Source organism: Oryzias melastigma, linkage group LG20 (assembly GCF_002922805.2).
Source record: "Oryzias melastigma strain HK-1 linkage group LG20, ASM292280v2, whole genome shotgun sequence".
In the NCBI taxonomy this organism is placed as follows: domain Eukaryota; kingdom Metazoa; phylum Chordata; class Actinopteri; order Beloniformes; family Adrianichthyidae; genus Oryzias; species Oryzias melastigma.
In genome coordinates, this window is record NC_050531.1 from 25,974,108 (window position 1) to 26,001,419 (window position 27,312).

A 27,312-nucleotide genomic window follows, 5' to 3' on the forward strand; every position below is an offset into this window, starting at 1 on the left:
GCCTTTAACCTGGTTAGTGTAGCCACAGTGAATTGTGTGTTTCTCTGCATCCTATGTCCTCCTTCTCTCCATCCACGAAGCTCCACTGTTGTCCTCCTACTGTATATGATTAAAAAAATAAAAATAAAAAAAAGAGAACAATATGAGGTGGATAAAATAGGCCATATCAAATATGAATTGTTTTCTAAAGCTGCTCCAAATCCCCTGCACACGGTTTCCGTGCTTTGTCTCACATGAGTAAACAGGACCTGGCTGGAGGTGTTTATCTTGTAAATCCTGTTTTTCACCCTTTTTTCCCCCTCAAAACCAGAAGCATTCATATTTATAGCGCTGATAAAGCGCCGGAAGTGCTGACAGCGTCACGGCAGCCGAACTATGACGTAACCCCTCGCCCCCCGCCCCTCAGGCGCTCCGCGCTTGGCACGTGCCAGCTGAAACGAACCGATTTGACAGCAGCACCAGATGAAGCCAAGAGAGAGAGAGAACAAAAATAACAGCCCCACGTGACATAGCCTACTCTCTCATGATAAATATGTTTTTTATTTTAATAACATTATTTATTAACATTTGCACCCCGTTGAATGTATAGTTCGCAAAATGCAAATCTGTTTTTATTCATTAATAGAAGGATCAGAAACAATAATTATAAAGTTCACGTTGTCTTCAATGATATTTAAAGGTGAGTTTATGTTTTGAAGAACTTTGGAAGACATTAGGCTAATTACTTGAGACTTTTTCGATAAACCTTTATTTGCTCCATCATTTCATTACAATGAGAGCAGTGAGTCAGCTTTCCGTCCAAACCTAAAAATAGCCCGGTTTTTGCTCCGCTAGCCCCCTCCCAGCTCCAAGCACCAGCTCCTCCCCATGCGCCGGCGCTCGTGCGGCTTGGTTCGGGCTGCTCCGGTTCGGACTCTCGGTGATGACCCGGCTGGCTCCGAGCGGCACAGACATGACAGGTGAGGAGGAGAATGATCCATCCCTCAGCTGTCTGCGTCCGCGGATTCTGCTGATGCTCATTCTGGACGGTTGTTGGAATCGTTTCTGCCCTTTTATTGGAGCTTGTTAAGGATGTCACGTGGATAATGCTACTTTATAGCGTTTTGATGTCCATCCATGTCTCATCTGTTTAAAAAATGTTACAAATAACCCGTATAATTTGGGTTTGTGGTGAAATGTGTTGGAACTGAGGTAAGATGATGCTATTTTCCTCTAATGTTCGTCTGCTTGAGGCTGCTATATGTGGCTGCATGTGAACATCTGTGCAAAGATGCCCTGTGGAGCTGTCGTGTCAGTCCAACAGACAGAAGGAGCAGCAGGAGGACTGGAGCTACCTGTCTGGCTCTTCTGTCTACAGCAGATCTGACATTAACCCTCAAGCTCTTTAGTGTCAGTGTTTGCTCTGGGGCCGGGTCCAGGAATCACCTCCAGCTCTCCGTGTTTATGTTGTCCTGCTGCCTCTTGGCCAGTGTTGCATGAATCATGTGTGTCTCTCTGTAACACACAGCTCTGGCCCCGCCTCCCTCGCCTCCGCTGCTCAACAACAGGAACGCATCTCCTTCTAGAGCAGCATCCAGCCCTGCAGGTACACAGCTGATGGAAACGGGATGTAGTGTTCTCCTAATGTCTGCTGCAAACAGGACAAAAGCAACAGAAGCTCCTCAAGATCAAACAATAGCCAAGTTCATGCTAAATTAATGCAATAAATACTTATAGATGCAAAAAAACAGCGATCTTAAGCTTTGGGACAAAGAAACATGACAGGAAGCAGAACACAAGGTGGTGGAACTGTGGGGGTCCACCCTGTTCATCTGTTACCAGTGCTGGTTGGGAGGGGGGTGTTCTTTAAAGTCCCCCCATGACCATTTTTTAAAATTAAAAAAACGTCCCCAGTAGTTTTAATTATGATTATGAAGGTTTTAACCTAAATACCACAACCTTAATGTCTTAAAAAGCCATTGTTCATGTTAATCTGAAGCCTCTGTTTCCAAAACCTCCTCTGAGGTTCGTGCCTTTTGAAATCAATTTTGGAGGCTTTTGGAGTCAGTTTTCCAAATTTATCAAAAAGTTTCAATAAAACGGTTCTGTCTTCAGATCATTGGAAGACAGAAAGTGAAAAAAGGACTAGAGATCCACCCTAATGAAAATGGTGTTTGTAACATGTCATCTTCACCTTTCGGGGTCACCACAGTGTAACAGCACCCACTGAGTTTTTACACCGGATGTGTTTCCTGATACAACCCTGTACTTGAGGGGCACAGAGACCCAGTTAGGCAGCAGCGTCAACGGTTTTGCCTAAGAAGCCAATCTGGGTGGATCAGTAGGGATTGAACCCAGGTCTCCAGTGCACAAACCCTACACTTAGCCCACTGAGCCATCCAGCTGCAGTGTTTGTAACATGTGAGCAGCATCAGTCTGATGGTGGAGGACATACAGTATTTAAGATAGCTTTTCAGTGTTTCCTTATTCAGATTGTTGTACATCAGGAGTCGACAAAAATGCAGCTGTAAAAATTTTTTATTTGTGATGTAGAAAATATGCTGGGTGGACCACCAGCTCCTCTCCATTCTGATGCATCCACTTACAGACTAATAGATCCATGAATGTCTTTGCTTTCCTCATCTGAAGAATCTGGATCTAAGTACAGCTGAATAGCTCTGATATTGATCTTTTTTGTCGCATTGCCAATTAGCTTGGGGGGTGTAAGCTAATTGAAGAGAGTGTAAACAGATGGATGACAGGATGGGGGGGTGGGTTACTCTGCCAACAGTCCCGTCCACACCTCAGAGGTGAATTTCTAATAAACTCCTGTCTCTCTGCAGAAACTGTCCGAGAAAATGACACAGGTTTTTAGATTTTGGGTAAAAACAGCATCATTATAATGTAAAGATCTCTGGGAATACTTTGAAAATGGATCAGAAGATGACTGGCGTGGGACTTTAACCCTCTAACACCTGAGACGTCGCCGGTGACACTTAAACACAAAATCTTTAACGAGCTGTAACTTTTAGACACTCAATAAGCTGCGTTTATCCTTCACAATCTACTGGAATTATCCTGTTGACAATTAAAAAAATGACAGTAAATCAAAGAACATAAACACTGGAGCTCCGGTGTTTAATTTTATTCACACTTGAAACATCTGCAAAGCATTTTGTTCACTTATTCAAACCTTCAGTCGCTAAACTCCACCAGTTCATTATAATGATTCCAAATAATCATAGAGTTTTTGTCGTGTAAAAATAGATGTGAATGTTTGAAGCTGAGTGTTCATACATGCTCTGACAGAAACAGTTAGTCCTGGAGGATGCAATCTTTATGTGGTTCTGGCGTTTGGATCGGATTTTGTGACATCTTTGATATGTTAGAAAACATCCAGCTTTAAACCGTATTTTAGCAGCTTTAACCATTAAAGCCTTTGCTATGTCTCAAAACAATGACATTGTCAGTTTGGTTCAACATCTATAATTACATTTTTAATGTAATAATGTGTAAAAATCTATTTACATTAAAGGTCACCAGGTTTCTACTGAAATGATCATATTTTGTCCTTTTTCTAGCAGAAACAGTGTGAGGATTCCTCTAAGATGCTGATCTAAGTTTTTTTTTCTTAGTTTTTTAGACTAATTTTAGCTGGCTATCAACTTCAGCATTTCCAGCTTTTAGCTTCAGTGTTTTCAGCTATCAGCTTCAGCCTTTTTAGCTATCAATTTCAGCATCTTCAGCTATCAGCAGTAGCAATTTAAGCTACATCATTAACACTAGCATTATCACAGGTAATGCTATATATCAAGTTCATAATTATGTAAAAAAGTTACGTTTTTTAAAGTTTTAAAAATTTTGAGTGTTCAATAAATGTTTATTCTGTTTGACCCGCGACCTAAAGTTTGTTTTGGATTTTGTCCCCTTGTGTGATTGAGTTCGACACCCCTGCTCTAAAGCTTCTCCAGAAGTCTTCAGGGATGTTTTAAGATGACCAAGCACAGTTGTTCAAATCCTACATTAGGACTGGTGCTTAGAGCAGTGTTTCCCAACCCTGGTTTTCAGGGCACACTGTCCTGCATGTTTTCCATGTTGCCCTGCTTATGCACACCTGATTCAGCTCATCATCAGGCTCAGCAGAAGCCTGACAATGACGGTCATCAAAGGCAGGTGTGTTTGAGCAGGGTTGGATTAAAAAAATGCCGGACAGTGTGCCCTGAGGACCAGGGTTGGGAAACACTGGCTTAGAGGATATTCATTTGAATTCTGCCTCCTGTGCTGTGCGTGCAGAGCTGCCCCAGCTGCTGCAGGAAAAGGAGCGGCGTGCTCAGCAGCAACTGGAGCGCTGCGCTGAGGAACGAGGGAGGAAGATGGAGGAGCAGCGGAGGAAGGAGCAGCAGCGAAGGGCGGCGGCTGAGGAGAAGAGACGACAACAGCAGGAGGCTGAGAAGGTCAGAGGTTCCACGACACGGCTTACAAAAGACCCAAACACAGAAGCAGCTGATGCTGTGTTGAGCTTCAGGAAGTTTTCTTCCATTCCATGGTTTTCATTCAAATATCTGCTCCAGTCAGTCACACGTTTCATTTTTCATGTTGTATTTTAAACTCAGAAACATCTCAAAGTTGTAATTGTGTTTTGTCTTAATGCTGCAGCCGTTAGCTTCTTGTTCTGAGTTGTGTTGGATCCTTGTCTGCTGCAGCTTTGGATTCCCTGACTGTGAGGAAAGCTTGCAGCTGCAGCTCAGAGCTCATTCATTTATGATGTGTTGATGTTATAGTGGGAACTTCTGTTTCAGGGATTTGCCTGCAGTTCTGTTTGGATGTCTTTGAGGAAACAGCTGAGTCAGACGGTGCGCTGTATGTGATTGGCTCAGGACTTTCTTCCATTTATTTTATTAACTATTGTAGTGAATCAAAGCTCCACTAGATCAGGGGTGTCCAAAGTCGGCCTCCTTCTAGAAACTCTGTCTTATCTGCTGCTGATTACCTGGATCAGTGTTTGGTCAATAAGGAGCTTCAGCTGCTGGTTGGTTGGAAAACATGGAGGACCCCAGCCCTCGAGGACTGACTTGGACACCTCTGCACTAGACCCACGGTGTCATGATAATGAGCAAATGTTGAATTCCCTGTGGAGGTGATGAACAACTTCAACTTCAACAACTGAAATTTTCCGATGTAAAAATGTAAAACAAAATGGATTGAAAGTGAAAACAAGATTTGAAACTGAAGAAAAAAAAATGAAATGGAAATTCTGAGTTTTGAAACCTAAAAACAGAACATTTGAAGCTGAAAATATTTAAGTCTATTTTAGAATAGCAAAAAGTTTTGGACATTTTACTTTTTTTCCCAAAATGTTTTATTTGGGTTTCAAATATTCATGGCCCCAATCTGGCTCCATAAACTTCTAGTTCACACAAAGTAAATCCAATGGGGAATATCAGAAACTCCTTCTTTGATCCACTGAATCACATTTGCTATCAGCATATTTAGTTTGTGTTCTTTTTATTTTTGGATTCTAAGTGAAAAACTAATTGATCAGATCCTTTCCACTGTTTTTTTATATATAGATTTGAGGGTCTTTGCATTGAGATGCATTGTCATTAAAAACAGTGGTAAACCCAGTAGAAGTGCAGTGGTAAGCTGAATGCTGTTTTCTCCAGAGTTGTGAAGATAAATAACTGCACTGTGATATAAACCATGGCTTTGCTCCTCCAACAGTGTTTTACCTTCACACTTTCTGCCAGTGAATGAATTGATCCATAGCTGAGTCTGGGCTGAGAATCTTCACTGCAGGAGCTCTAAAGACTTTCTGTCTGCTGAAGGACTGTGTGCATTCAGCTGGAGAGTTTACCTGCATGTTTCCACCAGCTCTAAAGTCTCACTCCCATCTTCTTTTTTCAAAGTGTTCCCAGTGGAATTTTCATCATGATTTTGCATTTTTTAGCCAAAAATCCAAAAACTTGTGTTGTTTTCTAGGACATTCATGGATCTCTTTTTCTACAAGTGGATACATCAGAATGGAGCAGAGCAGGGAGCTGGTGGTCTGCTGATATAGTTTGTACATAACCACTAGAAGCTATTTTAAATGGCATCTGCTCCTGATTCACTATTTGAATAAAGAAATAACCACAAATACAGTTTTGATCTTAATCCGATCGTCACTGGAGTAGGTCTTTAATGAACTCTAGCTGCTCTGCAGAAACTGTATCCTAGAAATCGACAGTTTTTCTTTAAATTTGATCTTTTAATCATAATTAAAAGATAACTGGGAATGCTTTGAAAATCAATAAAAATATGACTGAAATGGGACTTTAAGACATAGAAGTCCTGACTGTCCCTCTGAACATATGAAAACTGGAGTCATGAGGATAATTATTGTGACATTCACACCCAGATCTGTCAGAAGAGTTTGGATAAACTTCTCTTGGAAACTGTCGGCTGATAATTATGAAACTGGATCCTCTCATGCTCATTCTGGATGGTTTTAATAAAACTAGCATAATAATTGTGTCTTATTTTAAAATGACTAATCTGGAATGTGGTTTTAATCCAGCTGAGACGATGCTGTTTGATGACCGTCTCTCCTTCAGGATTTGAGCTTATTCAGTGTAGACTCTGAATTCTGGCATGCGTGTAAATGTCATTGTCTGCATGTCTGTGCTGAGATAAATGCATGCAAAGATATACATATATTTGATGAAGTGAAAGAAGAAGCTCCTACTGCTCTGGATGCTGTAATCATAGGAAGCTTCATTCCATCAGTCTCATGATAGTCAGGCTTTGGGCTCCTGCTTTAAAAATGTTTGTAATTGTTTCTTTGTTTTTGTTGAACCATCTGAAAGGATGACATTCCTGCACATGAAAAGAAAAGAATTAATCAAATCCATAGATATTTAAGGACGAGATTCTGATCAGGGATAACTTGATGCTTGGCTCTGTTTTTGCTGTAGATGTACAGTAAGTTGATCCAGTCACAGACAGACCTTGGCCTAAAAACACTGACCTGTGTCTGATCCATCAGAGGTCACCCTGAAACGGACTCAGGTCATGAACATGTGACTCTCTGGGCCTCGAGGATCACCTCCTCAAGTGGGGGTGGGGGTTACTGTCAGTGGGTGTGGCGTTCTCTTAAATGACTCAGTGATTGGTGGTGTTGCCGGGACAATGATATGGATTCAGGTTACGGGAAGGGTCGATGTGATGAGCTGCTGGGTCTGCTCTGAGCTTCCAGGCTGCAGGAAAAACATCACCTCACTGTTTGAAGTCGTGATGAAATCTGTCGATGAGATTTAGTTTTTGAACGAGAAAAGCACCGATTTGATTTGATCAGCGGGAATGAGGTGTTTTCCCGTGTTTGAGCATCAAGCTGCTGCAGTCTGTTTCCCTCCCCCTCCTGCAGTTTGTGCGTAGCTACATGCACCTTCAGCAAACCCCCTGCAGTGCTGAGGTGGAGCCTCCACATCCCCGATGTACTGCAGGTTGACTGAAGCAGCAGATCGGACTGATTCACCGCCTGCGTGGCTGCAGCGCCCCCCAGGACAGATAAGGAACACAAACAACACAGAGATGTGACGCAATGCTGTAACTATGTAGAAATGGAAACGTAATCTGTAGAGGTGATGGGATCAGACTGTAACAGACATGTGGGTGAAGGAAACAGATGATGAGGAAGAGATGGAGAAGTTTGGTGTTCAGGACAGGAATATAGAAGGACAGATGATGGTGGACTTTGATAAAAGAATAGAAATGTCAGTGGTGAAGACATTATCCAGAAAGAGAGGAGTAAAGGGAGACAAATAGGAGTAAGGAGAGGTGAAGACAAGTTGATCACATTTTACGCATATGCTGTAATCTGAAGGAGATGGGGAACTGCAAAGCTCTGGTTGGAGAGAACAACAGGACAGCAGAAGATGATGGTGTGAGAATGAATCTGATGGTGAAGAAGATGAAGAGAACCAAGGGATGGAAGCTGAGAAAGAGCTTTGTGGCTTTTAGGGAGGAGATGAAACAGGTTTTGGAGATCAGGAGGTTCTTCCAGACGACCGGACAGTTGAAGCTACAGTGATCATGGAGACTCAGAGGAAGTTATGAGAAAGAGTAGTGGAAGCTAGACTGAGGTCAGAAGGGAACATTTGTGAACAACAACATGGTTAGCGAACCACAGATGGAGTTTTTTTCTTTGAGGATGCTGCTGGAGAAGAACAGGGAAGGTCAGAAAAGCTGGATTGTGTCATTGTAGATCACTGAGATTTCAATTAGCAAAGGTAACATTCCTCTTTTGATGTAAAAAGAGGTACATTTAATGTAGATCTAAACTGTTCCTCAACTATTGCACTATAGTATCTACCTAGCTGCTTTTTTATCATGTAAATTTAAAAAAAAGATTTTACATATTTATTTTTATATTGTTTTTAGGATTGTTATGTATTGTATTTTCTTGAGTACAGCACGTTGAGCCTCTTTGGCTGATGGTGAAAGGTGCTTTAGAAATGAATAAATTAGATGAAGGAAAATCTATTGGACGGGAAATGTGTAGATGCATGAAAAGACCCTTTTCATGTGACGTCACACATCGCCGGTCATGTGCAGAGAGACTTCTGGTGTCGATGGTTTAGAACGGCAAAGCTGACAGCTGAACGCTGTTTAAAGCTGTTTTACATAAGTAATAAAAGGTACCTGACCAATTGTAATTGAAATGTGTACAATATTTATTTTATAAATGTCCTACCTGGTTGTATTCATTTTCCTCTCTTAGATCGTTCACAAATCAAAGTACAAATGTCAGTAATATTGTTAGCAGTAGGCAGCAGCTGCAGATCAGCTGATCCCCAAATTCCTCTGGATGATAAACCAGTCGTGGATTATTTCTCTCTGACAACCCGGTTAAAATTAGAGAAAGGTTACAAGTATTTCACTGAATGCTGACTGTTGGATTATGAATGTAATTGTGATTTGATTCTTTTAATCTGTGCTGATGCTAATGCTAGCATTAGCTTTGGCTATAAAACGTGGAGCTGCAGAAGATCTTTTCTCACCAGTTCAAAGTTTCCTAAATTTCAGCTGCTCAGCCGTGGTTCCAACGTTGTTCCCTTTTATTTTTTTTCATAACTGTGTCTGATCTGTGGGAAAATAAAGGTTAAACATGATCAAATTCATTTAAACTGTTGCCAAAAAACATGAAAGTGACTATTTCCACGTAATGTTATAAGAGATTTTTTTATTTTATTTGGCCGCTCTTATTTTGAAAGATGAAAATACGTGGATCCATAACTGCTTTTAACATTTTCACTGAACCAAACCATTCCTGTTTTTACAATTATCCCCTAAAATATCAACAAATTCATCCTGGGAAGCAATAAAAATGCATACGGGCAATGCAGCGATGTGCGTCTTTGCTGAAGGTTTTAAATGTGGCCAACATGAATTTCTATCATCGTTTGTGTTTGATCACACTTAAAATGTGTGAAAAACATCATTCAAAATAGAACCCGTTAGAATAATATCTGCTCAAATGAAAGATCCATATTTTTATTAAAACCTCCAATATTGAAGGATCATTCAAATTTGTATTTTGATTTGTGAACAATCTAAGACAGGAAATAAAAATACAGTTCATCAGGACTTTTATGAAATAAATATTCTACATTTTTCTGTTGACAGTGGTAAAATTACCTTTTATTATTTACGTAAAATTGTGTTAAACAGCGTTCAGCTGTCAGCTTTGCCGTTCTAAATCTGAACGCCAGAAGTAACTTTTCACATTTTGATCCTGTAGCCATTTTGACTGACATCCCAGTGAAAAGGGTTTATTGTGCTTTGCTATAATTCTAATTCATCATTTCCTGCATGCTTGATACAAAAGGTCACTTTGTGTAAAGATTATAAGTAAAATGAGTTTCAAGAAAAATATGAGTTTCATTGTTTGTTGATTTATTTGTGTTCTTTACAATCTAAGCCAGAATTGCAGCTGTTTTATTTTGAAATCTGCGGTGATGAATAAAATAAATTTGTGTTTTGGTTTCCTTTTTTAAATGTATTGGATTATTCTGGATTTGTTGGAGTCTTCCTGCTCCTTGGTTTATCTTTTGTAGCCTCCCCATAACTATAAAAGCAGAGGATGCCTTTAGTTTGATGAGACGATGAAGAGGAGGTGAAGAAGAAGGACATTGGACATATAACACATTCACTGTGATAAGCTTCCAGTGCTTTTCTGTGTGTCCTCTTGTCTGTGTGGGGGTTTGTGACAGGCTGCATTTAGCCCCTCCCAGCAGTTAAACGCTCTGCGAAACAGATTTGGTCATGAGAGAGGGAGAGGGAGATCAAGGCATTGAGTTCATGACAGAGAGAGAGAGGGTGGGGTGGTGAGACTGGGAGAGATCGAGGGAGTCAGTGCTGGCGGAGCAGCAGATGGAGGAAGGATGGAGCAGCTCTGCTGTCATATCCTTCTCTGAGTGACAGGCCAGGCAGCAGGCGAATGTCAGCAGACGGCGCGCAGACAGCGTGCAGGGACACTGCTGCTGTTACCATGGCGCAGCCTTCTCCAGGCGCATCACCTGGAGTCCGTCGCCGTAGCGATGGCTCGGTAAGAGAATGTCTGTTCTTTCCCGTCTCTGAACGCAACGAGCAGGAGAGGCTGGAGGCCCTGGTGCGCCGGAGAACTGGGGGCGCCGACAGGAGAGGTGGAGGAGGAAACGGCGGAGGGGAGGCCCGGGACCACCTGGAGAACAGGCCCAAGCGGTGGACGTGGGGAGGACCGCCTGACGGAGTGGAAGGTGGGTGATGATGTCAGAGATTCTCCTTAAAGGATGCTGATGGGGCGTGAGAGGGATGGAGAGGTGATGTTTGAGGAGGTCTGGAGGTCAGGGAGGGGGGATGGTAGGACGAGGGTGGGGATGCCAGCAGAGGAGCGACCGTGGACAAAGAGAACAGGAACATGAGAAGAAGTGATGGAGAACAAAAGGGGCAGAGGAAGGAAAAGGGTGTGGAGGCTGCATTGCAGGAGGAGCTCTGATCTGGGAGCTTTTGTCAGAGCCTGGTCGGGGTAGAGGGATGACGTGCTGGGACATACACACTGATGTTTGCTGTTGGTTTGGCCTCCTCAGTCCTACAGGTGTGTGTTTGTGTGTGTGTGTTGTCTTTTCTGCTGACAGACAGCTCTGATTCTCTATGGAGCAGGAGTGACACAGCAAACAGACATCGGCGGCTCTCCGCCCACATCCTCTTCTCCTGTTTCAGCTCGTTTTCTCCTCCGTCTCACCTCTTTCTCTCTGTTCTGAGGCGTTAGCCGTCATCTCAGCTGGCAGCTAAAGGCCACAGCGCCACCAGCTCTGTTCTGTGGCGCATTCATAACACCATCAATTATTCACAGCACTCGTGGGCCGAGCCGTCCTGCTGCTGACTGCAGATCCGTGTCCAGCCAGCTCCCCGTGTGGTTGTGGCCCGGCTGCTGTCACTAAGGCTGCTCTGGGATCAGTCAGCCCCGCAGAAGGCTCACTGCAGCAGAAACAGCAGCAGCTCGTCTTACAGCTTCACTCCATGAAAGGACAGAGGCTTTTTTCATTTGAGCTTTCTCTGAAAAATACAGGAGTCTGAATAGATTTAAAGAGTGTCTGGATAATTATTGAGCACATGGAGGTGTAGGCTACCTGGAATATTTGCATAGAGACATGGTGCAGAAGAATCCTGGTGCGTTTGGTGACTTTTAATTTCTATTCTAGAGAAGTTGGATTGATTTACAGTGAAAAAAAACTGAGAGATCAGTTTTCTGAATTGTTTGTTAGTTGATACTTTAAACATTTAGCCATATTTTAAAACTAAATACAAAAACGATTTTTTAAAAGCAAAATAGCATGATATACTACATAAAATACCATTATACTACACAACTATGTTAGTAACATATCTAAAACCCACTAACATGATTGTATTAGCTTTGAATGCTTTTATTGTCATCCAGATTTCTTCAGTACTCATTCATGGTGCTTTCTCTTTAATCAGAGTGCAGACTTGGCTGCTTTCAGTCTTCATGCTCTTCATTCTGTCTTTCCTCTTTTCTGCATTGCAGTCATTTCAATAGAAGTAATTGGTCAACATTTTTTACTCTGTCTTTGTCTCAACAGCAGCATGAATGGATTCTGTTTATCATTTAATTTGTGAGCTGCATTTAGACCATATAAAATGTAAAGGTCTGCTATAATCCCTGTGAGATTGGGGGCAGACTGTTGACTGGATGTTCATTTGTTTAAGTTTGCAGTTTTTCTTTTCTGCTTGTTCAGCTCTTCCATTTCCCCCCTGTTTAAAGTCCCATCCCAATCGTATTCTGATCTATTTTTAAAGCATTCTCAGTATTTTTTTTTAATCAGCATGAGGTCGTTTTAGTCAAAATAAAAAACCTGCTTAGTTTTCTTGGACTTAGCTTCTGCAAAGCAGCAGGAATTCCTCAGAAACTCAACACTGAGATGGGAGCGTTGGTTAGGAAGTAAGCCTTCGCTGATTTCCCATCATCCCTTTGTTTACGGTCTCCCACTAGCTTACAGCCCCTCACAACCATAAGCCAACATTAGCAGTGCAACAAAAACGGCGAGGAATATGGAGGCTATCCGGAAGTAGTTTAGATCCAGATTCCAGCTCGGACAAGAAAAACAAAGACGTTCATGGATCTATTTGTCTGCAGGTGGATGGATGAGAGCAAGGAGCCTTTGCCCCAGTCACAACTGAGCCTGAGAGCTTTTTAAAATTGCATATTTTCCTCTGCTCCTGATTCACTATTATTTAAATAAAGAAATGCTCAGAAATGCCATTTTAATCTTAAATCATTTTCTATATGTCCTCCATCATGCTACAGAAACAAGCTAAAAATACAATTTTAATTGGAGTAGGCCTTTAATTTTTTAGGTTTTTTTCCCTCTCTTAGTTTTAGTGAGAGACAGACTTAGTTAAAAATGGAGAACTCATTCAGATGTATCCTCATAGTTATAAGATCCAAATGAATTCAGAGCTCTGACAGGCATGCCAAACATGTTTGATCAATCCCTTCAGTCGCAATGAGTGATAAGCTTTGCTTCATTTTTTGTTTAACAGCTCTGAAACTTTCTTTAAGGTTCTCTTCCCCTTCATTTGATATTTTTAAAACAAAAGCAGATCTGGTATCGCTAACATTTAGCTTAGCCAGCCACAAGTAACTCAGCCATTGACTGTACATGAGAACTGGACTGATTGACTCCTCCACCCTGGCGTTCCAAGCAGGAAGTACCCGCTGGCTCCAAGAAGCCAAAATCCCATAGATTTTATAGAGAAATAAACAGCTATTACTCAGTCATTGTAGTTGTTAGGATAATCATTCTTTTTTGATACATGTTCTTAATAATCCTCATTTTTTCATGATATTTTTTCAGTTATTCAAGTTATAAACTGACCAATCAGTCTGTACTTCCAGGGTGCTCACTCCTGATTGGTGAGAGTGGTTGCCATAGAAACACTGACTCAGACCGACTCGAACCAATCACTGCTTACTAACCTAAAAATGGCGACTGAATTGGCTTCATTCGGTTGTCAGAACTGGGCTTTTTTTCTGAGGGTGATGTCACACTCACTGTGTCCAGTTCTCACATACAGTCAACAGATATTTTTAACTTCAGTTTTCTTTTGAAGAATAAGCAGAATATAACAGCATAACGCGATCATCCCATATTACGCTTTATTAGAATGAGTAATATGCTGCATCTGTGGTCCAGAACTGTATTCTGCTTTGGTGAGACACAGATTCCTGACAGGAACATGGTCTCTGAGTGCTGTCACGTCATGTTTTCAGGGGATTCAGGTGGACTGAGCAAAGGTGTCAGGGGATTGTGTCAGTGGTTTGTTAGATGTGATTCATCCCTGTGATGGTCTGAAGGCTTTTCTTCAACAGATGTTAAAGTGAGAGAACCGTCCTTTCAAATGTTCCTTCCGTATGGATGTTCTTGTCTATCAGGACAGTTCTAGGGTAGACTCCTGGCAGATGGACGTAGCTTTCAGAGCGGAAGTTTTAGAAGCATCTGCAGGTTGAGATGAGAAGACGAAGGTAAGAGGAGAAAGAGGAGGTTCTGTTTGCCATGCTAAGTCCTTGGTTCTGATCCAACAAAACCAGTTCAGATTAGAACAGTCTTGCCATCAAAACCCTGCAGAATTGTGGCAGTAATGTTTCAGCTTTTTTTGTTTCTTTCATCTAAAAACTCTTATCGTTGTTTTTAGTCAAACAAAGTCAGTTGAAAGTGTTGTATGGATTCACCAACGTTAACCAGACAACAGAGCTAGAAGTTTGAGCCGATTTGTTTCTGGACTTGTGTTTGACTGCAGGTGTGCTTGCACTGGTGAAAGTTGTGAATGTAATGCTTTGCTTTTCTCGCTCTGCTTTACCTGCTGCCCAGGTAACCCTAAGACCCCGCCCTGCAATGCCATGGGCTCCGCTCAGCCCAAAGATCCCTCTGCTGCTTCTTGTGCCAGCCAATCCCGTCACGGTAGAGAAGACATACCTCTGTGGGCCCGCCCACTCCCCCCACCCCCCATCACCACTGTTTTTGTCTGGACTCTGCATGAGTGTTCTCACCAACAAACGCGTGTTTGTGTGTGTTTTGTGTCTGGAGATTCATAGCTACATTGTCAAATTTAGTTTTCTTCAGACCCACTGAGTTAGAGTTTTATAAGAATTTATATAATAGCTAAAGTGCTTTAACATTTTAAACACAATTCAAAGCTTCATAAATGTAAAAGTGCATGTACCTCAGCTTGACAAACCCTGACCACATTGAATTCAAATAGATTATTGGAGAACAGAAACAGATATTAAATCTACTAAATATTTGAAAAAAAAAACAACTCGAACACAAAAATAGACATAAAAATGACCCTGAAAAGGTAGGAACAGGATCAGCCAGTCTAGTTTTAGAAGAGCTCGTTCTACAGAAGAATTCCTCTGTTAGAACATTTCCTCCAGCAGCTGAAGCTCCGGGACCATCTCATCCTGCTGGATCTTTCTGCAGCCTACCACTCCTAAATCCTCAAATCCTTCTTTATGAACCGAGGATGTGTGGCTCAGTTTGGGAACGGCTTTGAGGAGTGGAGATCCTACTCTCCCTGCATCCATAAGGCTTTCTTCTTTTCACCTGAGCTCCAACATTCTTACTATATCTGTGCAGATAACTCAGAGCTCTTTTCCAAACGAAAAAATTCTCGATTTGATTTGATGGAAAAAAAGCCTTCTCAGCTTAATCTCCAAAGAACACAAGTCCTGATCTTTTATCTGCAACAACATGGATTCACCATCAATGTGTCATCTGCGATACTGACCTGCACTTTATTTCTTTCAGTCATCATCAATGACCAGTTTAACTTTCCAGACATCCAACAACCATCCTCTGGAATATCAGACTCTACTTTTCTTCTCATCTCTGTGAATCCTGCTCAGAACTTCCAACAGAACCACCAGGCTGCAGAACCAAGCTCCTTATACAGGGACGTGTTCTTATACAGCTTGTCTGCTGTATAAGAACATGTCCCACCACTGTTCTGATCTCTGCACCGTGTTCCTGTGTCTGGAACCCCCTAGAATGGTCACCTTCACCCAGGTCTACTACCTGTAGCACACAGCAGATCACAGAGAACCTCTTCACACCATGAAGGGGGGGACTGGTGTAGACCAGCAGCCTCAGTGAGAGGATTTGGTTAAAGACTTCAGACTGATGCCGTCCAAAGCTGTGAGAAGAATCCATCCTCTCCTAAAACATACCGAAAACGAGACTCTGACTCCATTTTTGCTGTTCACATTTGTAATTCCCCCCTCCTCCCCATCCCCACCCCCATCACAACAAAAGGCTGCACCTCTTACAGTCTTCTTGGCCCACGGCCTTGTTTAGTGATGCATGAAGATGATTTTCAGCTGGTACCCCTCCTCCCCCTCACACACACCACCCACCACAGCAGACAGTCACCCTGTAGCTGTCTACGCTCCCATATGACCCCACCCTGACTGCAGCCCCCACACAGGCGCAGCAGTTACTCCCATTACTGTCTCTTTTTATGGATTCAGAGAAAAACTCCATATTTGAATATTTCTGTTGGTTTCCAGCTCTGGCTGAACAACAAACCCGGCAGATTTAATCAGAAAATCAGTTTTTAACTCAAACTCCCTTTTCAATGAAGCATGAACTTTCCAGGTTCACTCCTCAAAGAGGCAGAGAGCTTCTGCAATGAGAACAAAAAGCCGTGCTCAGTGGGATTGCAGGTGCACCAATATGACACATGGAATCCTTATTCATCACAAAAACATGGAAGCAGCATGAGCTTGTGCTCCACATCCAAAGCTGTGCCACATTTGGATATCGACTCGTCTGCTCTGCAGCCAGACGCTCTCATTTAGGTCCTGATGTGACCAAAGCTGACTGCTGTTCAATATCTGTTCGCTGTTTACTGCACCCAAAGAACAGCCGGAAACATTAAAGGCGTGGCTGTCTGAAGAAGCAGGAACAGGGATGGTGGAGGAGGATGCAGAATGAAGGAAACCGGATTTCTTAAGAGTCTAATTGATGAACAGAAACAGGATTTGTGAACATTAGTTTTCTCTTTTGACTGTTTTTGATTTTCAGTCTTAATAATATCCCAATGATTTTCTATCAAAAACCTTTATCTTTCACTCAGACTTTCAATCCTACATGTGTCGTTTCTGGTCAAATCTTTCTCCCTAAAAGTCTGTATCTTAAAATGATTCTAAATTCACAAGAAAACAAAGAAAACAGAAACTAACGTCACACATTAAAGATAGAATTAAACAAAATACAACATTCCACCAGTACCAGAGTCACCACATTACAATAGACATGATGCTTTCATTTCCCCAAAACTACTGATTCATTTTATTTCATCTTGAATGAATCTTGAATAACTAAATATATCATTTAGATCAGGGTGTCAAACTCAGTCACACTGGGGGCCAAAATCCAGAACACATTTTAGGTCGCGGGCCGAACAGGAAAGTCATTTATTGAACACTCTAAAAATAAAATGTTAAAACTTTAAAACCGTAACTTATTTACATAATTATGAACTAGATAAATAGCATTACCTGTGATAATACTAGTGTGAATGCTGTAAGATGAATTTGGCTGCTGAAGATGATAGTGCTGATAGCTGAAGATGCTGAAGCCTGGAAACCCTGAAGCTGAAATATTAGCTAAATGCCAAATTAGCCTAAAAAACTAAAACTTTAAAAAAAAAACAGCTAGCATGTAGCAGAAACTAGCTAAACTCCAAAAGAGCCTAAAAAGCTATCACAAATACAATTTTTTAAACTTTAAAACTGTAACTTTTTAACATTATTATTAATAATAAAAATGCAGGAATATTATTCCAGAATAAATCAACTTAAACCTTAAATAACTTTCAATATTTTACTCTCCATAAAAACATATTTTGTCAAAATTTTGTAAGTTATAAATGAGAACAAGATAACATCGGGTCATTAATAACAATGAAATAAAATGATCTGGAGGGCCGGATAGAATTACCCAGAGGGCCGGATCCGGCCCCCGGGCCTTGACTTTGACACATGTGGTTTAGATGATGTCATGAGTGTGTTTTCTGTCTTCACCCGTGACTTTTGTGACTGTGAACATCTCACCTCCCTCTGTGGGGCTGCAGCTGCTGTTTCTTTGTGAGCATCCTTCACTTCCTGATGACCAGTCTGCAGCTTCCGCCTCAGCTCGGATCTCTTCATTCCGCGTGCAGCAGAGCTGGGCGATCAGTGGGGTTGTGTGAGCTGCTGTTTGTGTTTATGGGTTCATGCGATGCATCTCTGTGTAGTCAACGCTGCAGCAGTCTGAGGTTCCAGTTAGACTTTCCTCTTTCTGGCTGGATGGCTGACTGACTGACTGATGATTTGTTTATTTTGTGCTACTAGTTGACTTCCTGTCTCCGCCTACATCAAACCAACCAATCAGCAAGCAGCTTTCCAACTCTTCAGCAGCTCTAAATTCACCTGAAAAAGGTGAGATGTCTTTCATTTTCTTAAGTTTTCCTGTCATATTTCTCTTTAAGAATTCTTTTCAATTGTGTTTAGTATAGTTTTTTGTTCAACTTTTGGTTATAAAATAGACATAAAAAGCAACTTAATAGTATGAAAGCATCATCAAATACAATTCAAATTCCTGCTTTTCACTTACTAACTAAACACAATTCTCCTCTTCTCTTCTCTGCGTGTTATTGTACATTTGTCGCTTTGTGTGACGCGTCAGTGTCTTTTGTGTCACGTCGTACAGTTTCCCCCGGCAACCACCGACCGATGAGGACTTCTTCCAACCGCAGAAGCATCGCCGGACTCCCAGAGGAATCGCTGAAAGCCAAAACACCCACGGTCAGCCCACACGACACAGTCACAGTTCCCTGAGCTGTGACCCCAGTCAGGGTTAATCCCCCAGCAATCAAAGCATAACTATTCACTATTACTGTTGGAAATGTGAGCACCAGTTTGAATGACCTCATAGTGATAGTTCGCTATCATAGAGTATGATACTGCTTTTTTCTTTTTTCAATTATTAGTTTGAAAAATAATCAATGTGGAGTCACTGAGCCTTTTTCTTCTGTAAATTATCCTTTTTTATGATATCAAACAATATTTGTGTTTATAATTGAATAACTTAAACCAATCTGACTCACAGGGAGAAACACCAAACACACCAATCAGGAGTTCATCCTTTAGAGCCAACAGCAAGGCCCCCGCCACACCCAAACGGTAAACACACACACACACACACACACCCCCACACACACACACACACACAGAGGCTGTAGTGTATCTGCAGTGGCCGGAGGTTCCTGTGATCCATTTCAGGGTCAGGTCCAACAGGAGCAGAGCGCAGTCCCCCTGCTCCCCGGGTCAGTACCCGCCCTCCCCACTCCGACAGAGAGCCACCACCCCGGGCTCAGACGACAGGGGCCACTCTGAGGTCAAGGGTCACGGCAGCCTGGAGAGGAAACCTCCCAAAACGGAGACGTCAGAGAAGAAGATCCCCAAGTCGAGCAGCAGAGAGCTGACAGCAGGTAAAGGGATGATTTCAACCCATTGGTTCTGCTAAACTCTAAACTCTTTGCATTCTGTTTGTAATCCAAACTTATGGTTGCAACCACGATGTTTATAGAAAACATGTCAGACTTCATTGATAGAATCCAATAAGTCGTTTTTTCAGAAGGAGAAACTTTGAGACGATGTGGTAGAAACGGTCCTGCTGTCAAACAGGATTTCTCTTCAGAATTAAATGGATCATTTAACCCCCCCACCCAACCCCTTCATCCCCCCCAGAGTCTCCAGGCACTCCCACAGCCAGGAGCGTCGGCGGGACCATGGATGCTGAGGAGGCGTCCAGGCTGCTGGCAGAGAGGCGCCGTCTGGCCCGAATACAGAAGGAGCAGGAGGAGAAGCAGCGGCAGGAGGAGGAGAGGTGAGTGTTGCCATGGAAACCATTCCTCCAGTGAATCCACAGCTTTGAATCAGAATCTGGGACTTGGTGAAGAATTCATAAATAAGATGAAACCAGTGAGACTATTTTACTGTAGAAAGGTGTTAAATCTTGACGTTAAAGGCGTGACGGTGCAGTGAGCGGTCAGACGCTCTCTGTTAGATGAGAGGGACAGTTCTCATAACTAGAGCTAGTTAGTGTAGAATCTTAACTAGTAGCAGAAAGAACCTGGGTCAGGACTGTTTGGGTGGGTTGGAGGATCATGATGATTATCTTCTTGAAGTCTTTTTTTTCCATCTGTGAAGCTCGCTGCTGGTGTTTTCTGCAGGCTGAGAGCCGAGGAGGAGCAGAGGAGGGAGCAGGAGGAACGGGAGCGGCAGGAGAGGGCTGCACGGCAGGCAGAGGAGGACAGGATGAGGCAGGAGGAGGAGAAGAGGAGGAGAGAGGAGGATGAGAGACGGCAGAAGGAGCAGAGGTGGAAGGACATGCAGGCTCAGCTGGACAAGGAGGTGAGTTTGGAGTTTCCTGACTCCTCCCAGCATCGCCACTGCTGCTTCCTCTCACTCTGACCGGGAAGCTTTCAGCCTCATCTTCCTCACTGCGCTGGGATTTGTGGGAACTCTTCTTGGTTAAGTCTTTCTTTTCTAACAATCCTGGATGAACTTATCCTCCACTTTGTTGCTCAGAATCCAGATTGTTTATGTTAAGTCTAGTTGGTACAGCATGGTGGTCAGGTGGTGGTTCAAATCCCAGCTAGGTCTTATCTGTTTAGAGCAGGGGTGCCCAAAATTTTTGCTCAAAGGGACAAAATCTAAATGGATCCCAGTTCGCGGGCCAATATTTTGGACGCCATATTGGAATGGTTTAGATGTCTGTTTACTGCTGTGTTACAATTGCACAAACAGATCTGGAAAAACTAGAACGGGACTTTTCACTAGTCACTGATTGCTGTCAGCTGATAAAGGAGAAGTCTAAAAAAAGTTAGTGAGTTTACTCTCAATAGTGAACGTTTATCTTGTAGTCTGTTCAAAGTCAATGACAGCTTAAGACTTTGCACTATTTCCACGTTTTCTAGCAGGACCATCAAACTTTTAGTTTTATGGAGGATGATGGTGGTATTTGTATGTGTGTTAGACCTCAGATCAGACCAGACAACCCGCTGGTAATCAGATTACTAAGTGGAGAAAAATAAACTAACCCGGATTTCCTCAGTAGTGAAGAGGGAAGAGTCCATCAGCGCTGAATCTTGAATCTCCGCCCTGTGGGCGGACCAGGAAATGTGTCGAATGAAAGACCGCCTGCCCGCTGTGGCGTTGGTCCTTCTGATGGAGACTGGGTGGATCCACTTGTAGAACTGGAGCCTCCAGCGTAGCCGCTCCCCCCAGACACATTTATTCTGCGGCGTTGCCTCAGAACCGGTTCAATAATAAATCCCGGTGGCTGCATGGTTTAAGTTTGGTGGCGCCCGGACCTCGCCCACGGAACCACGTTGGGCGCCCATGCTCTGTAGAGTTCAGATGTTCTCCCTATGCATGTGTGGGTTTTCTCCAGGTTTCTCCCAGAGTCCACTAACATTCTTCACAGGTTAACTGGAGATTCTTAATTGAAGTGGATGAAATAATAATATTTGATAATAATAACTGATCCCCTGCTGGAAAAACGTGCATTTGATGTGAAATGCAGGAGAGAGCGGATCCCACGCCCACTCCGCTCTGATTCTCGGCGCTTCCACGTCCACTGTGAACCTAGTGTTAGTGCTTTGTGGCAAATACCAAGCACAGAGGTTGTAGTTGATGAATTCTGCTCCACTGCATGCATGTGTGTGGTGTCTGTCTCTGATGGACTGGTGACCTGTTCTGGGTGTCTCCTGCCTTCACCCTGCAGAAGATGGGTGGACTCCAGCCACCCTGTGATCCTCAAACAGGAGCATAGTGGGTTTAGAAAAGATAGTTGGAGGTTTCTTTTTGGTTGGTATTTTTTTTACTCATTTTTGCTCCTTCAGCTGCGATATGCTTCAAAAAGAAAGCTGGATTGGGTTGAAATGAAGCAGCAGAGGTCTAAACAACAGAAATAAACTTTTTTTCTGGAAGCCCATTTTAAGAAATGGGCTAAAAGGAAATCCTGACTCAGTTCAGGTGGTTTGTCAGGCTAATTTGAGAGGGTTTAGGCTCCTTCCACCTGGGAGTCTGACAGAAGCACTGTTTCATCTCTGCAATCACAGAACTCATATAGACGATTATCAGAGTGAATTATTTTGATGCATTTTTACCAAAAGAAGATGTTTGATCTGGATGTTCTATCACTGCATATAATGCTTTACTGATGTTCAGAGCTGAAAGTCTGACTGGAGCTTCCTCCATGTTGTCCAGAGAGAGGAAGCCTTCCTGCGGGCTCAGAGGGAGGCTGAGAGGAAGAGGGAGGAGAGGGAGCTGCTGCACCTCCAGGAGGAGCAGGAGAGGCTGCAGAGGAAGAAGGTACCGCAGATCAGACCCCTCCCAACTCTGATCCACTGTCATGCCGGCTCATGATTATGCAGGATTTATTCAGCTTCAAGTAGTTGATAAAGTCTAAGAAATGAATAGAAAGATTTTTTTTTGTGACAGCACATGCATTTGTCTTTTTTTTTATTCTTAGAGAATCGAGGAGATCATGAAGAGGACGAGGAAGAGTGACGTGGAGTCTCCATCTGCTGCCTCCAGTACATATTAAACACACGCACACCTGTGTGCTTGATTTGGATGTTTCCTGGGAATCTGAGTGTGGTCAGTCAACTGCAGTGTGACTCAGCAGCTTGGAGAGGCAGAGGAACACCGCCCTCTGGTGGTGAAGTACAGATTCCTCATCCAGACTGAACTCTCACCTGAAGTAGACGGCAGTTTAATGAAGAGAGGGGGTCTCGCTGATCATGTACACTGATGGAGACAGTTAAACTAAGATGTCAAAGCCTCTGAGCAATCCCTCACCCCCCAGGAGGAAACGGCGGGGGCTTCAGAGAGCTCCTCAGTCAGAGCACCGCACCTTCAGAGCCAGAATGGAGCTGACTCTGAACTGTCTCTCCTTCTGCTGCTTCACATTTTCACTTCATCATTTGCAAAAAATGCAAAATAAACGGAAAACTGAAACTGTTTTATGAGCCAAACCTTTATTCTCTACAGTACATACGTTTGATGGAAATCTTACTACCCGTTTATCCACTTAGAGCAGGGGTCCCCAAACTATGGCCTGCGGCCCTCCTCCATATTTGGCCCGGCCCCGAAACTGTTTTGGCTAAATTAGACATTTTTCCAGTTATTTAGAATAATTTGGCATTTAGCTAATATTTCAGCTACATGCTAGCTGTTTTGTCTAATTTAGGCTTTTTCATTTTTTAGACTAATTTGGGGTTTAGCTAATAATTTAGCTTTATGCTAGCTGTTTTGGCTAAATTAGACATTTTCCCAGTTTTTTTAGGCTAAATTGGCACTTCGCTAATATTTCAGCTAGCTATCAGCTTCAGCGTTTTCAGCCATCAGCTTCAGTGTTTTTAGCTATCAATTTAAGCATCTGCAGCTATTATTCTATCACAGGTAATGCTTTATATATCTGGTTTTTATTTTTTTTTCTGTGGAGATTACAGAAATGAATTATTTAAAATTTGGTCGTGTGTCTTTCTGGAAAACTGTAAATGTTTCCATTTAGGCTATGATTGTTACACTTTTTCTGTTAGCCTACAAACCGAACTCGGCCCCACATCAGAGGACAAAAGAGTTAGTGACCCTCAGAAGAAAAGGTTTGGGGACCCCTGGCTTAAAGATTTACCTGATGGAACATATGATGAAGTAAACTGATAATGAGCCTTCTATAAAGTAATGTTCTTAGACATGCAGAGGCTTGGAAGTCTAAACTTCTTCAGAATAATTTAGAATATGTTGTTTTCCTCAACATCAAAATCTCTTATAGATCATACTCATTCTGAGAAACCTAGAGCAATCTGTGCATTGGGGACAAAGACACATTTTTTGGAGATTTGTCATCATTGGGCTCTCAGACAACACAGCATCACTTTTTAGCAGAGAGGTGTTGGTGTCATTACTAAATGATCCAGGAATGTTTCAGAGATGTGTGTGGATGATCTCAATTTTCCTCATCTGCAGATGCATCTCAATCCATAGAAATGAAGCTATATCTAAATCTGAACATGGACCAGAAGAACTGTGAGGTTCTGTGGACCCAGATTGTTTCAAAGTGGGACAGAGTTCTGCAGATAGAGCCCAAATGTGAAAAGAGGAGGGAGATGTTCCAGTGTTCAGTTCAGGCAGCATCTCTGATGGTTTGGGGCAAAAGTTTAGACAGTCCAGACAGGCTGATGTTTAGAAGGTTCTGGAAATGTCTATGAAGGTTTCAGAGTGTCTGCTCTCCTCTAGACGACACCAACTCAGCACCAGGATGAAACAGAACCACAGACTGCAGCTTTTCATCAGGATGATTTTTGTCTTGCAGCTCCTGAGATGAAAGCGGAGGCTCTGGGAGCCTCGGAGGAGGACGCAGCGACCCCTGCTGAAGCCCCCATCATCATGCTGGGTCCTCTGGAGAGCAGGAGCTGTCTGGACGAGCTGTCGGATGGAGTCCAGTCCATGGATGTCAGGTACGTTCAGGAAACGCTCCCTCACCTGCAGACGAGCTCTAACCTGCTGTCTGATGGAGAACATGCTTTCACAAACATACATTTATTTCAGGGAAAGTTAATAGAGATTTTAAAATCAATTTTAAGCAAATTTTTTTTTTTAAAGTCTACCTGAAATTTTGGTTTTGAGTTTAGTCCTTTTATATGATTCATAATCTGAAACTACCAACTTGTTAAATTTGTTGAGGTAATAAAAAAAGATTCCTTAGTTCCGTCTTTTTGATGTTGGAACAACATCTAAAACAGGAATAGGTAACTCCAGACCTTGAGGGCTGCAGTGTCTACTTGTGACTGATTACCTGGTTCAGGTGTGTCCAGCCAGTATGCCAGAGCGGTGTATGTTGGAAAACATGCAGGACTGCTGCCCTTGAGGGCTGGAGTAGCATATCCTTGATCTTAATCTAAACATGAATGGATATGACTCCAAACTGAAAACATGTTAGCTTTACTTGGTTGACACGCCCACATTTCTACAGAGTTCAGTGTCTGAGAACCTTTTTCAAACGGACTGAAATCTCAGAGCTTTGAGCTCTCCTGTAATCTCTGTCAGCCCCGTCTCCAGGGACGAGCCGGCGAGCGCTCAGGAGTTTTCGCCGGTCGCTGAGGGACCAGACGGTTGTCTCCTGGAGCAGCTGATGGATCGGGACTTGCTGGATCGAGGACAGCGTCAAGGAGAAAAAACCCTGCCGTACCCTAAACTGCAAGCCGGCAGCGGCGTCGGAGATCTCAACAAGAACCTGCTGATCCAGGCCTACAGCGCCGCCTCGGAGTCCTCGCAGCTCATCCCGAGCGTCGGGCCGGGCAAACTGGACATCCAGTAGGCAGGTGGAGTTTCCGTCTGATGGCTGTCATTGCAAGGACCTTCTTCATTTTGATGTTGTTTTCCCTCTGGCAGCTGTAGATAAGAGCCCGGAGAGAGAGAAAAAGCAAGAACAACAATCATCTTTTTAAAAGAGAACAGCTGCTCTGGACCTGATCTCACCTGCAACCTCGCAAACCTGCTTTCTGACACGTCTTCAGGAAACATAGATGAGATTCAGCCTCTAGAGTCTCAGTGTTTTGTCCTCAGTGGACATTCTTGCACGATCCTCATAAAAAAAAAGGAATTAGAACAAATAAATGAAAGTTGGGTTTAGTTGTTTCTGATGACACCAGCTCCTCATCTGCTTTCTCTCTCAGCCCTGCTTCTGGGAAGGCTGTAAATACACCCGTATGGAAGCTGGAGCGAGCCTTCAGCCGGGGAGGAGAGCCGTGAGGACCCGGGCCGCCACGGCGGTCCAGTGTAGCGTCTGCAGTGACAGCTGAGTAGTGGAGCTGTTGTGTAGGCTGTGCTTGTAGCTGTGTTTGTCAGTGTTTCTGATGGTTCTTGTGCATTTAACTCAACACTGACCTTCCTGGCTGCTGACCGCCACCCCCATTCTTTCAATCTGATGTTAGTGAAACCACCAAAACAAAGGCTAACTGTCTTATTTCTATCTGCAGGACAGGATTTTATGAAATAAGAAATGTGTATTTCTTTGACACTGACTGTAACCACACAATCTGCAGTTTATAGCGTGCACCTAATCACCTTCAAACCTCTAGAGCTGGTTAGTTTGCTCTTCATCACCTTCACCCGTGTTCACTGCTGAAGGGAACCACAGATGCTCGTTTGTCTTTGTGAATCCACACTTTTAGTTTTCATCTAATTTCACGGGCAAATGGATTGTTTATATTTGTCTGTAGACAGCAGAAGATGAGACGATCCAGCTCTCTGCATCAGCATCCTCCAGACTGCTCAAACTCAAGGCTCTGCTGGGGCTCCTTGTATATGAAGTAACCATAAAGGACATAGTCTCTATTCAAATATTAGGATTCAACTGTGTGACACTGCAGCTTGGTGGAATATATCAATGTAGATGTGGCGCATGGAAACTTGCTGAAGAAAAAAAACAATAAACTTAATGAAACTGTTTGTGTTGTGGAGTTTGTTCAAAAACATTCCATTTATTAGTCGCGGTGCAGAGGTAGAGCGGTCGACCTCTTGATATGAAGATCGCAGGTTCTGTTCCTCTCTCTATTTGCCGATATGTCGCAGGTGTCTTTGAGGAAGAGACTTGACGCCACGTCCCTCCAGGTGGTGGAAGGTTGGAGCCAGTGTTCAGCAGCAGTGAGTGAATGGGACTGTGACTGTAAAGCTGTTTAGGCCTTCAAGAAAGCACCATATAAGTACTTACTAATTTAGTTTTAAACACAATAAATCTCTAGAAGAATGAATGAAAGATAACATTAAAACAGGCAAAGTAGACAACACCACTGATCTGGTCATATACAGCTACTCAAAAGGTGACAATTGTGTGGGACATCACGATAAGCAAACAGAAGATTAGGCAGACGTCAATGTTGGAAACAAACGTTTGCAGCATACTCCTTGAGGTCTCTTTCCACCTGCCCGTCTGTTTGGGGGTGATGTGAGGTGTTCTTAATCCCCCTAGCAACATATAATCCCACAATCAGTGAGGACTTCTTTAATAATTCCTGTTCAAGAAAACAATTCCAAAAGACAGTTTGCATCATTCCTGGCTTTAACTGATCTGGGACAGCATGTGGTGCCGTCACAGATAGTTAGGATGCAACGGTTTCCCGAGGAGCTCCTCTAGGCTTTCAATCTTGGAGTCGTGCACGAGCTTCATCTGACATGTTGCACTTCATCTGCAAAAATCAGAGTTGAGTATTCATTCCTGGACAGACACAATGGTTGGTGATCTTACCTAAGGTTTTATGGAAGGTCACATGACCTGCCTGGGGAATGGCGTACCCAAGCTCCATGACATGCTTTCTGAGCATCCCTCATGTCACATTTCTAGTACAAAATATCATCTTTAGTTATATAACCAGCATCATCAAAACAAGTGACCTGGCTAGATTTTACACCATCAATTTCAGTTACTTTTTCAAACCATGGCTTCAAAGTAGGGTCTTCTCTTTGCAAGGTTTCTACTTCAAAATCAAGAAAAAAACATGAGGGTGAGGAAGATTTAACTTGTATTTTCCCCTCGAACCATTCAACTTGTCTCTCTTTTCTGGATTTTGGATTTCTTTATTTGAACAGTACTTTCAATTCAATTCAATTCAATTCAATTTTATTTATATAGCCCAATATCACAAATTCAATTTGCCTCATTGGGCTTCATGCCTGTA

The 27,312-nt window shown here is 42.8% G+C and overlaps 1 protein-coding gene across 5 annotated transcripts; it reads left to right on the plus strand.

Moving 5' to 3' along the window:
• Nucleotides 1-832: 832 nt before the first annotated feature.
• Nucleotides 833-26,086, plus strand: map7d2b (MAP7 domain containing 2b). Of its 5 annotated transcripts, none has more exons than XM_024292690.2 (16): nucleotides 833-959; nucleotides 1,508-1,585; nucleotides 4,273-4,433; nucleotides 10,610-10,754; nucleotides 14,391-14,480; nucleotides 17,915-18,001; nucleotides 18,249-18,367; nucleotides 18,672-18,745; nucleotides 18,845-19,053; nucleotides 19,313-19,451; nucleotides 19,798-19,978; nucleotides 21,839-21,943; nucleotides 22,104-22,167; nucleotides 23,949-24,093; nucleotides 24,683-24,957; nucleotides 25,028-26,086. In XM_024292690.2, exons 1-15 carry the CDS (start codon nucleotides 923-925, stop codon nucleotides 24,951-24,953), a joined length of 1,905 nt encoding a protein of 634 aa, XP_024148458.1. In that variant the 5' UTR covers nucleotides 833-922; the 3' UTR covers nucleotides 24,954-24,957; nucleotides 25,028-26,086. The 5 variants fall into 5 exon arrangements, with proteins under 5 accessions (XP_024148458.1, XP_024148459.1, XP_024148460.1 ...); XM_024292691.2 differs by having other exon boundaries at nucleotides 24,683-24,953; XM_024292692.2 differs by having other exon boundaries at nucleotides 18,273-18,367.
• Nucleotides 26,087-27,312: the final 1,226 nt, after the last annotated feature.

What these genes read in the sequence shown, in the direction of transcription:
- map7d2b (XM_024292690.2), top strand. Translation starts at nt 923, where the DNA reads ATGACCCGGCTGGCTCCGAGCGGCACAGACATGACAG. An exon ending in GCCCCCGCCACACCCAAACG is followed by an intron (nt 18,746 to 18,844) that starts GTAAACACACAC and finishes GATCCATTTCAG; the next exon opens with GGTCAGGTCCAACAGGAGCA. An exon ending in CAGCAGAGAGCTGACAGCAG is followed by an intron (nt 19,054 to 19,312) that starts GTAAAGGGATGA and finishes CATCCCCCCCAG; the next exon opens with AGTCTCCAGGCACTCCCACA.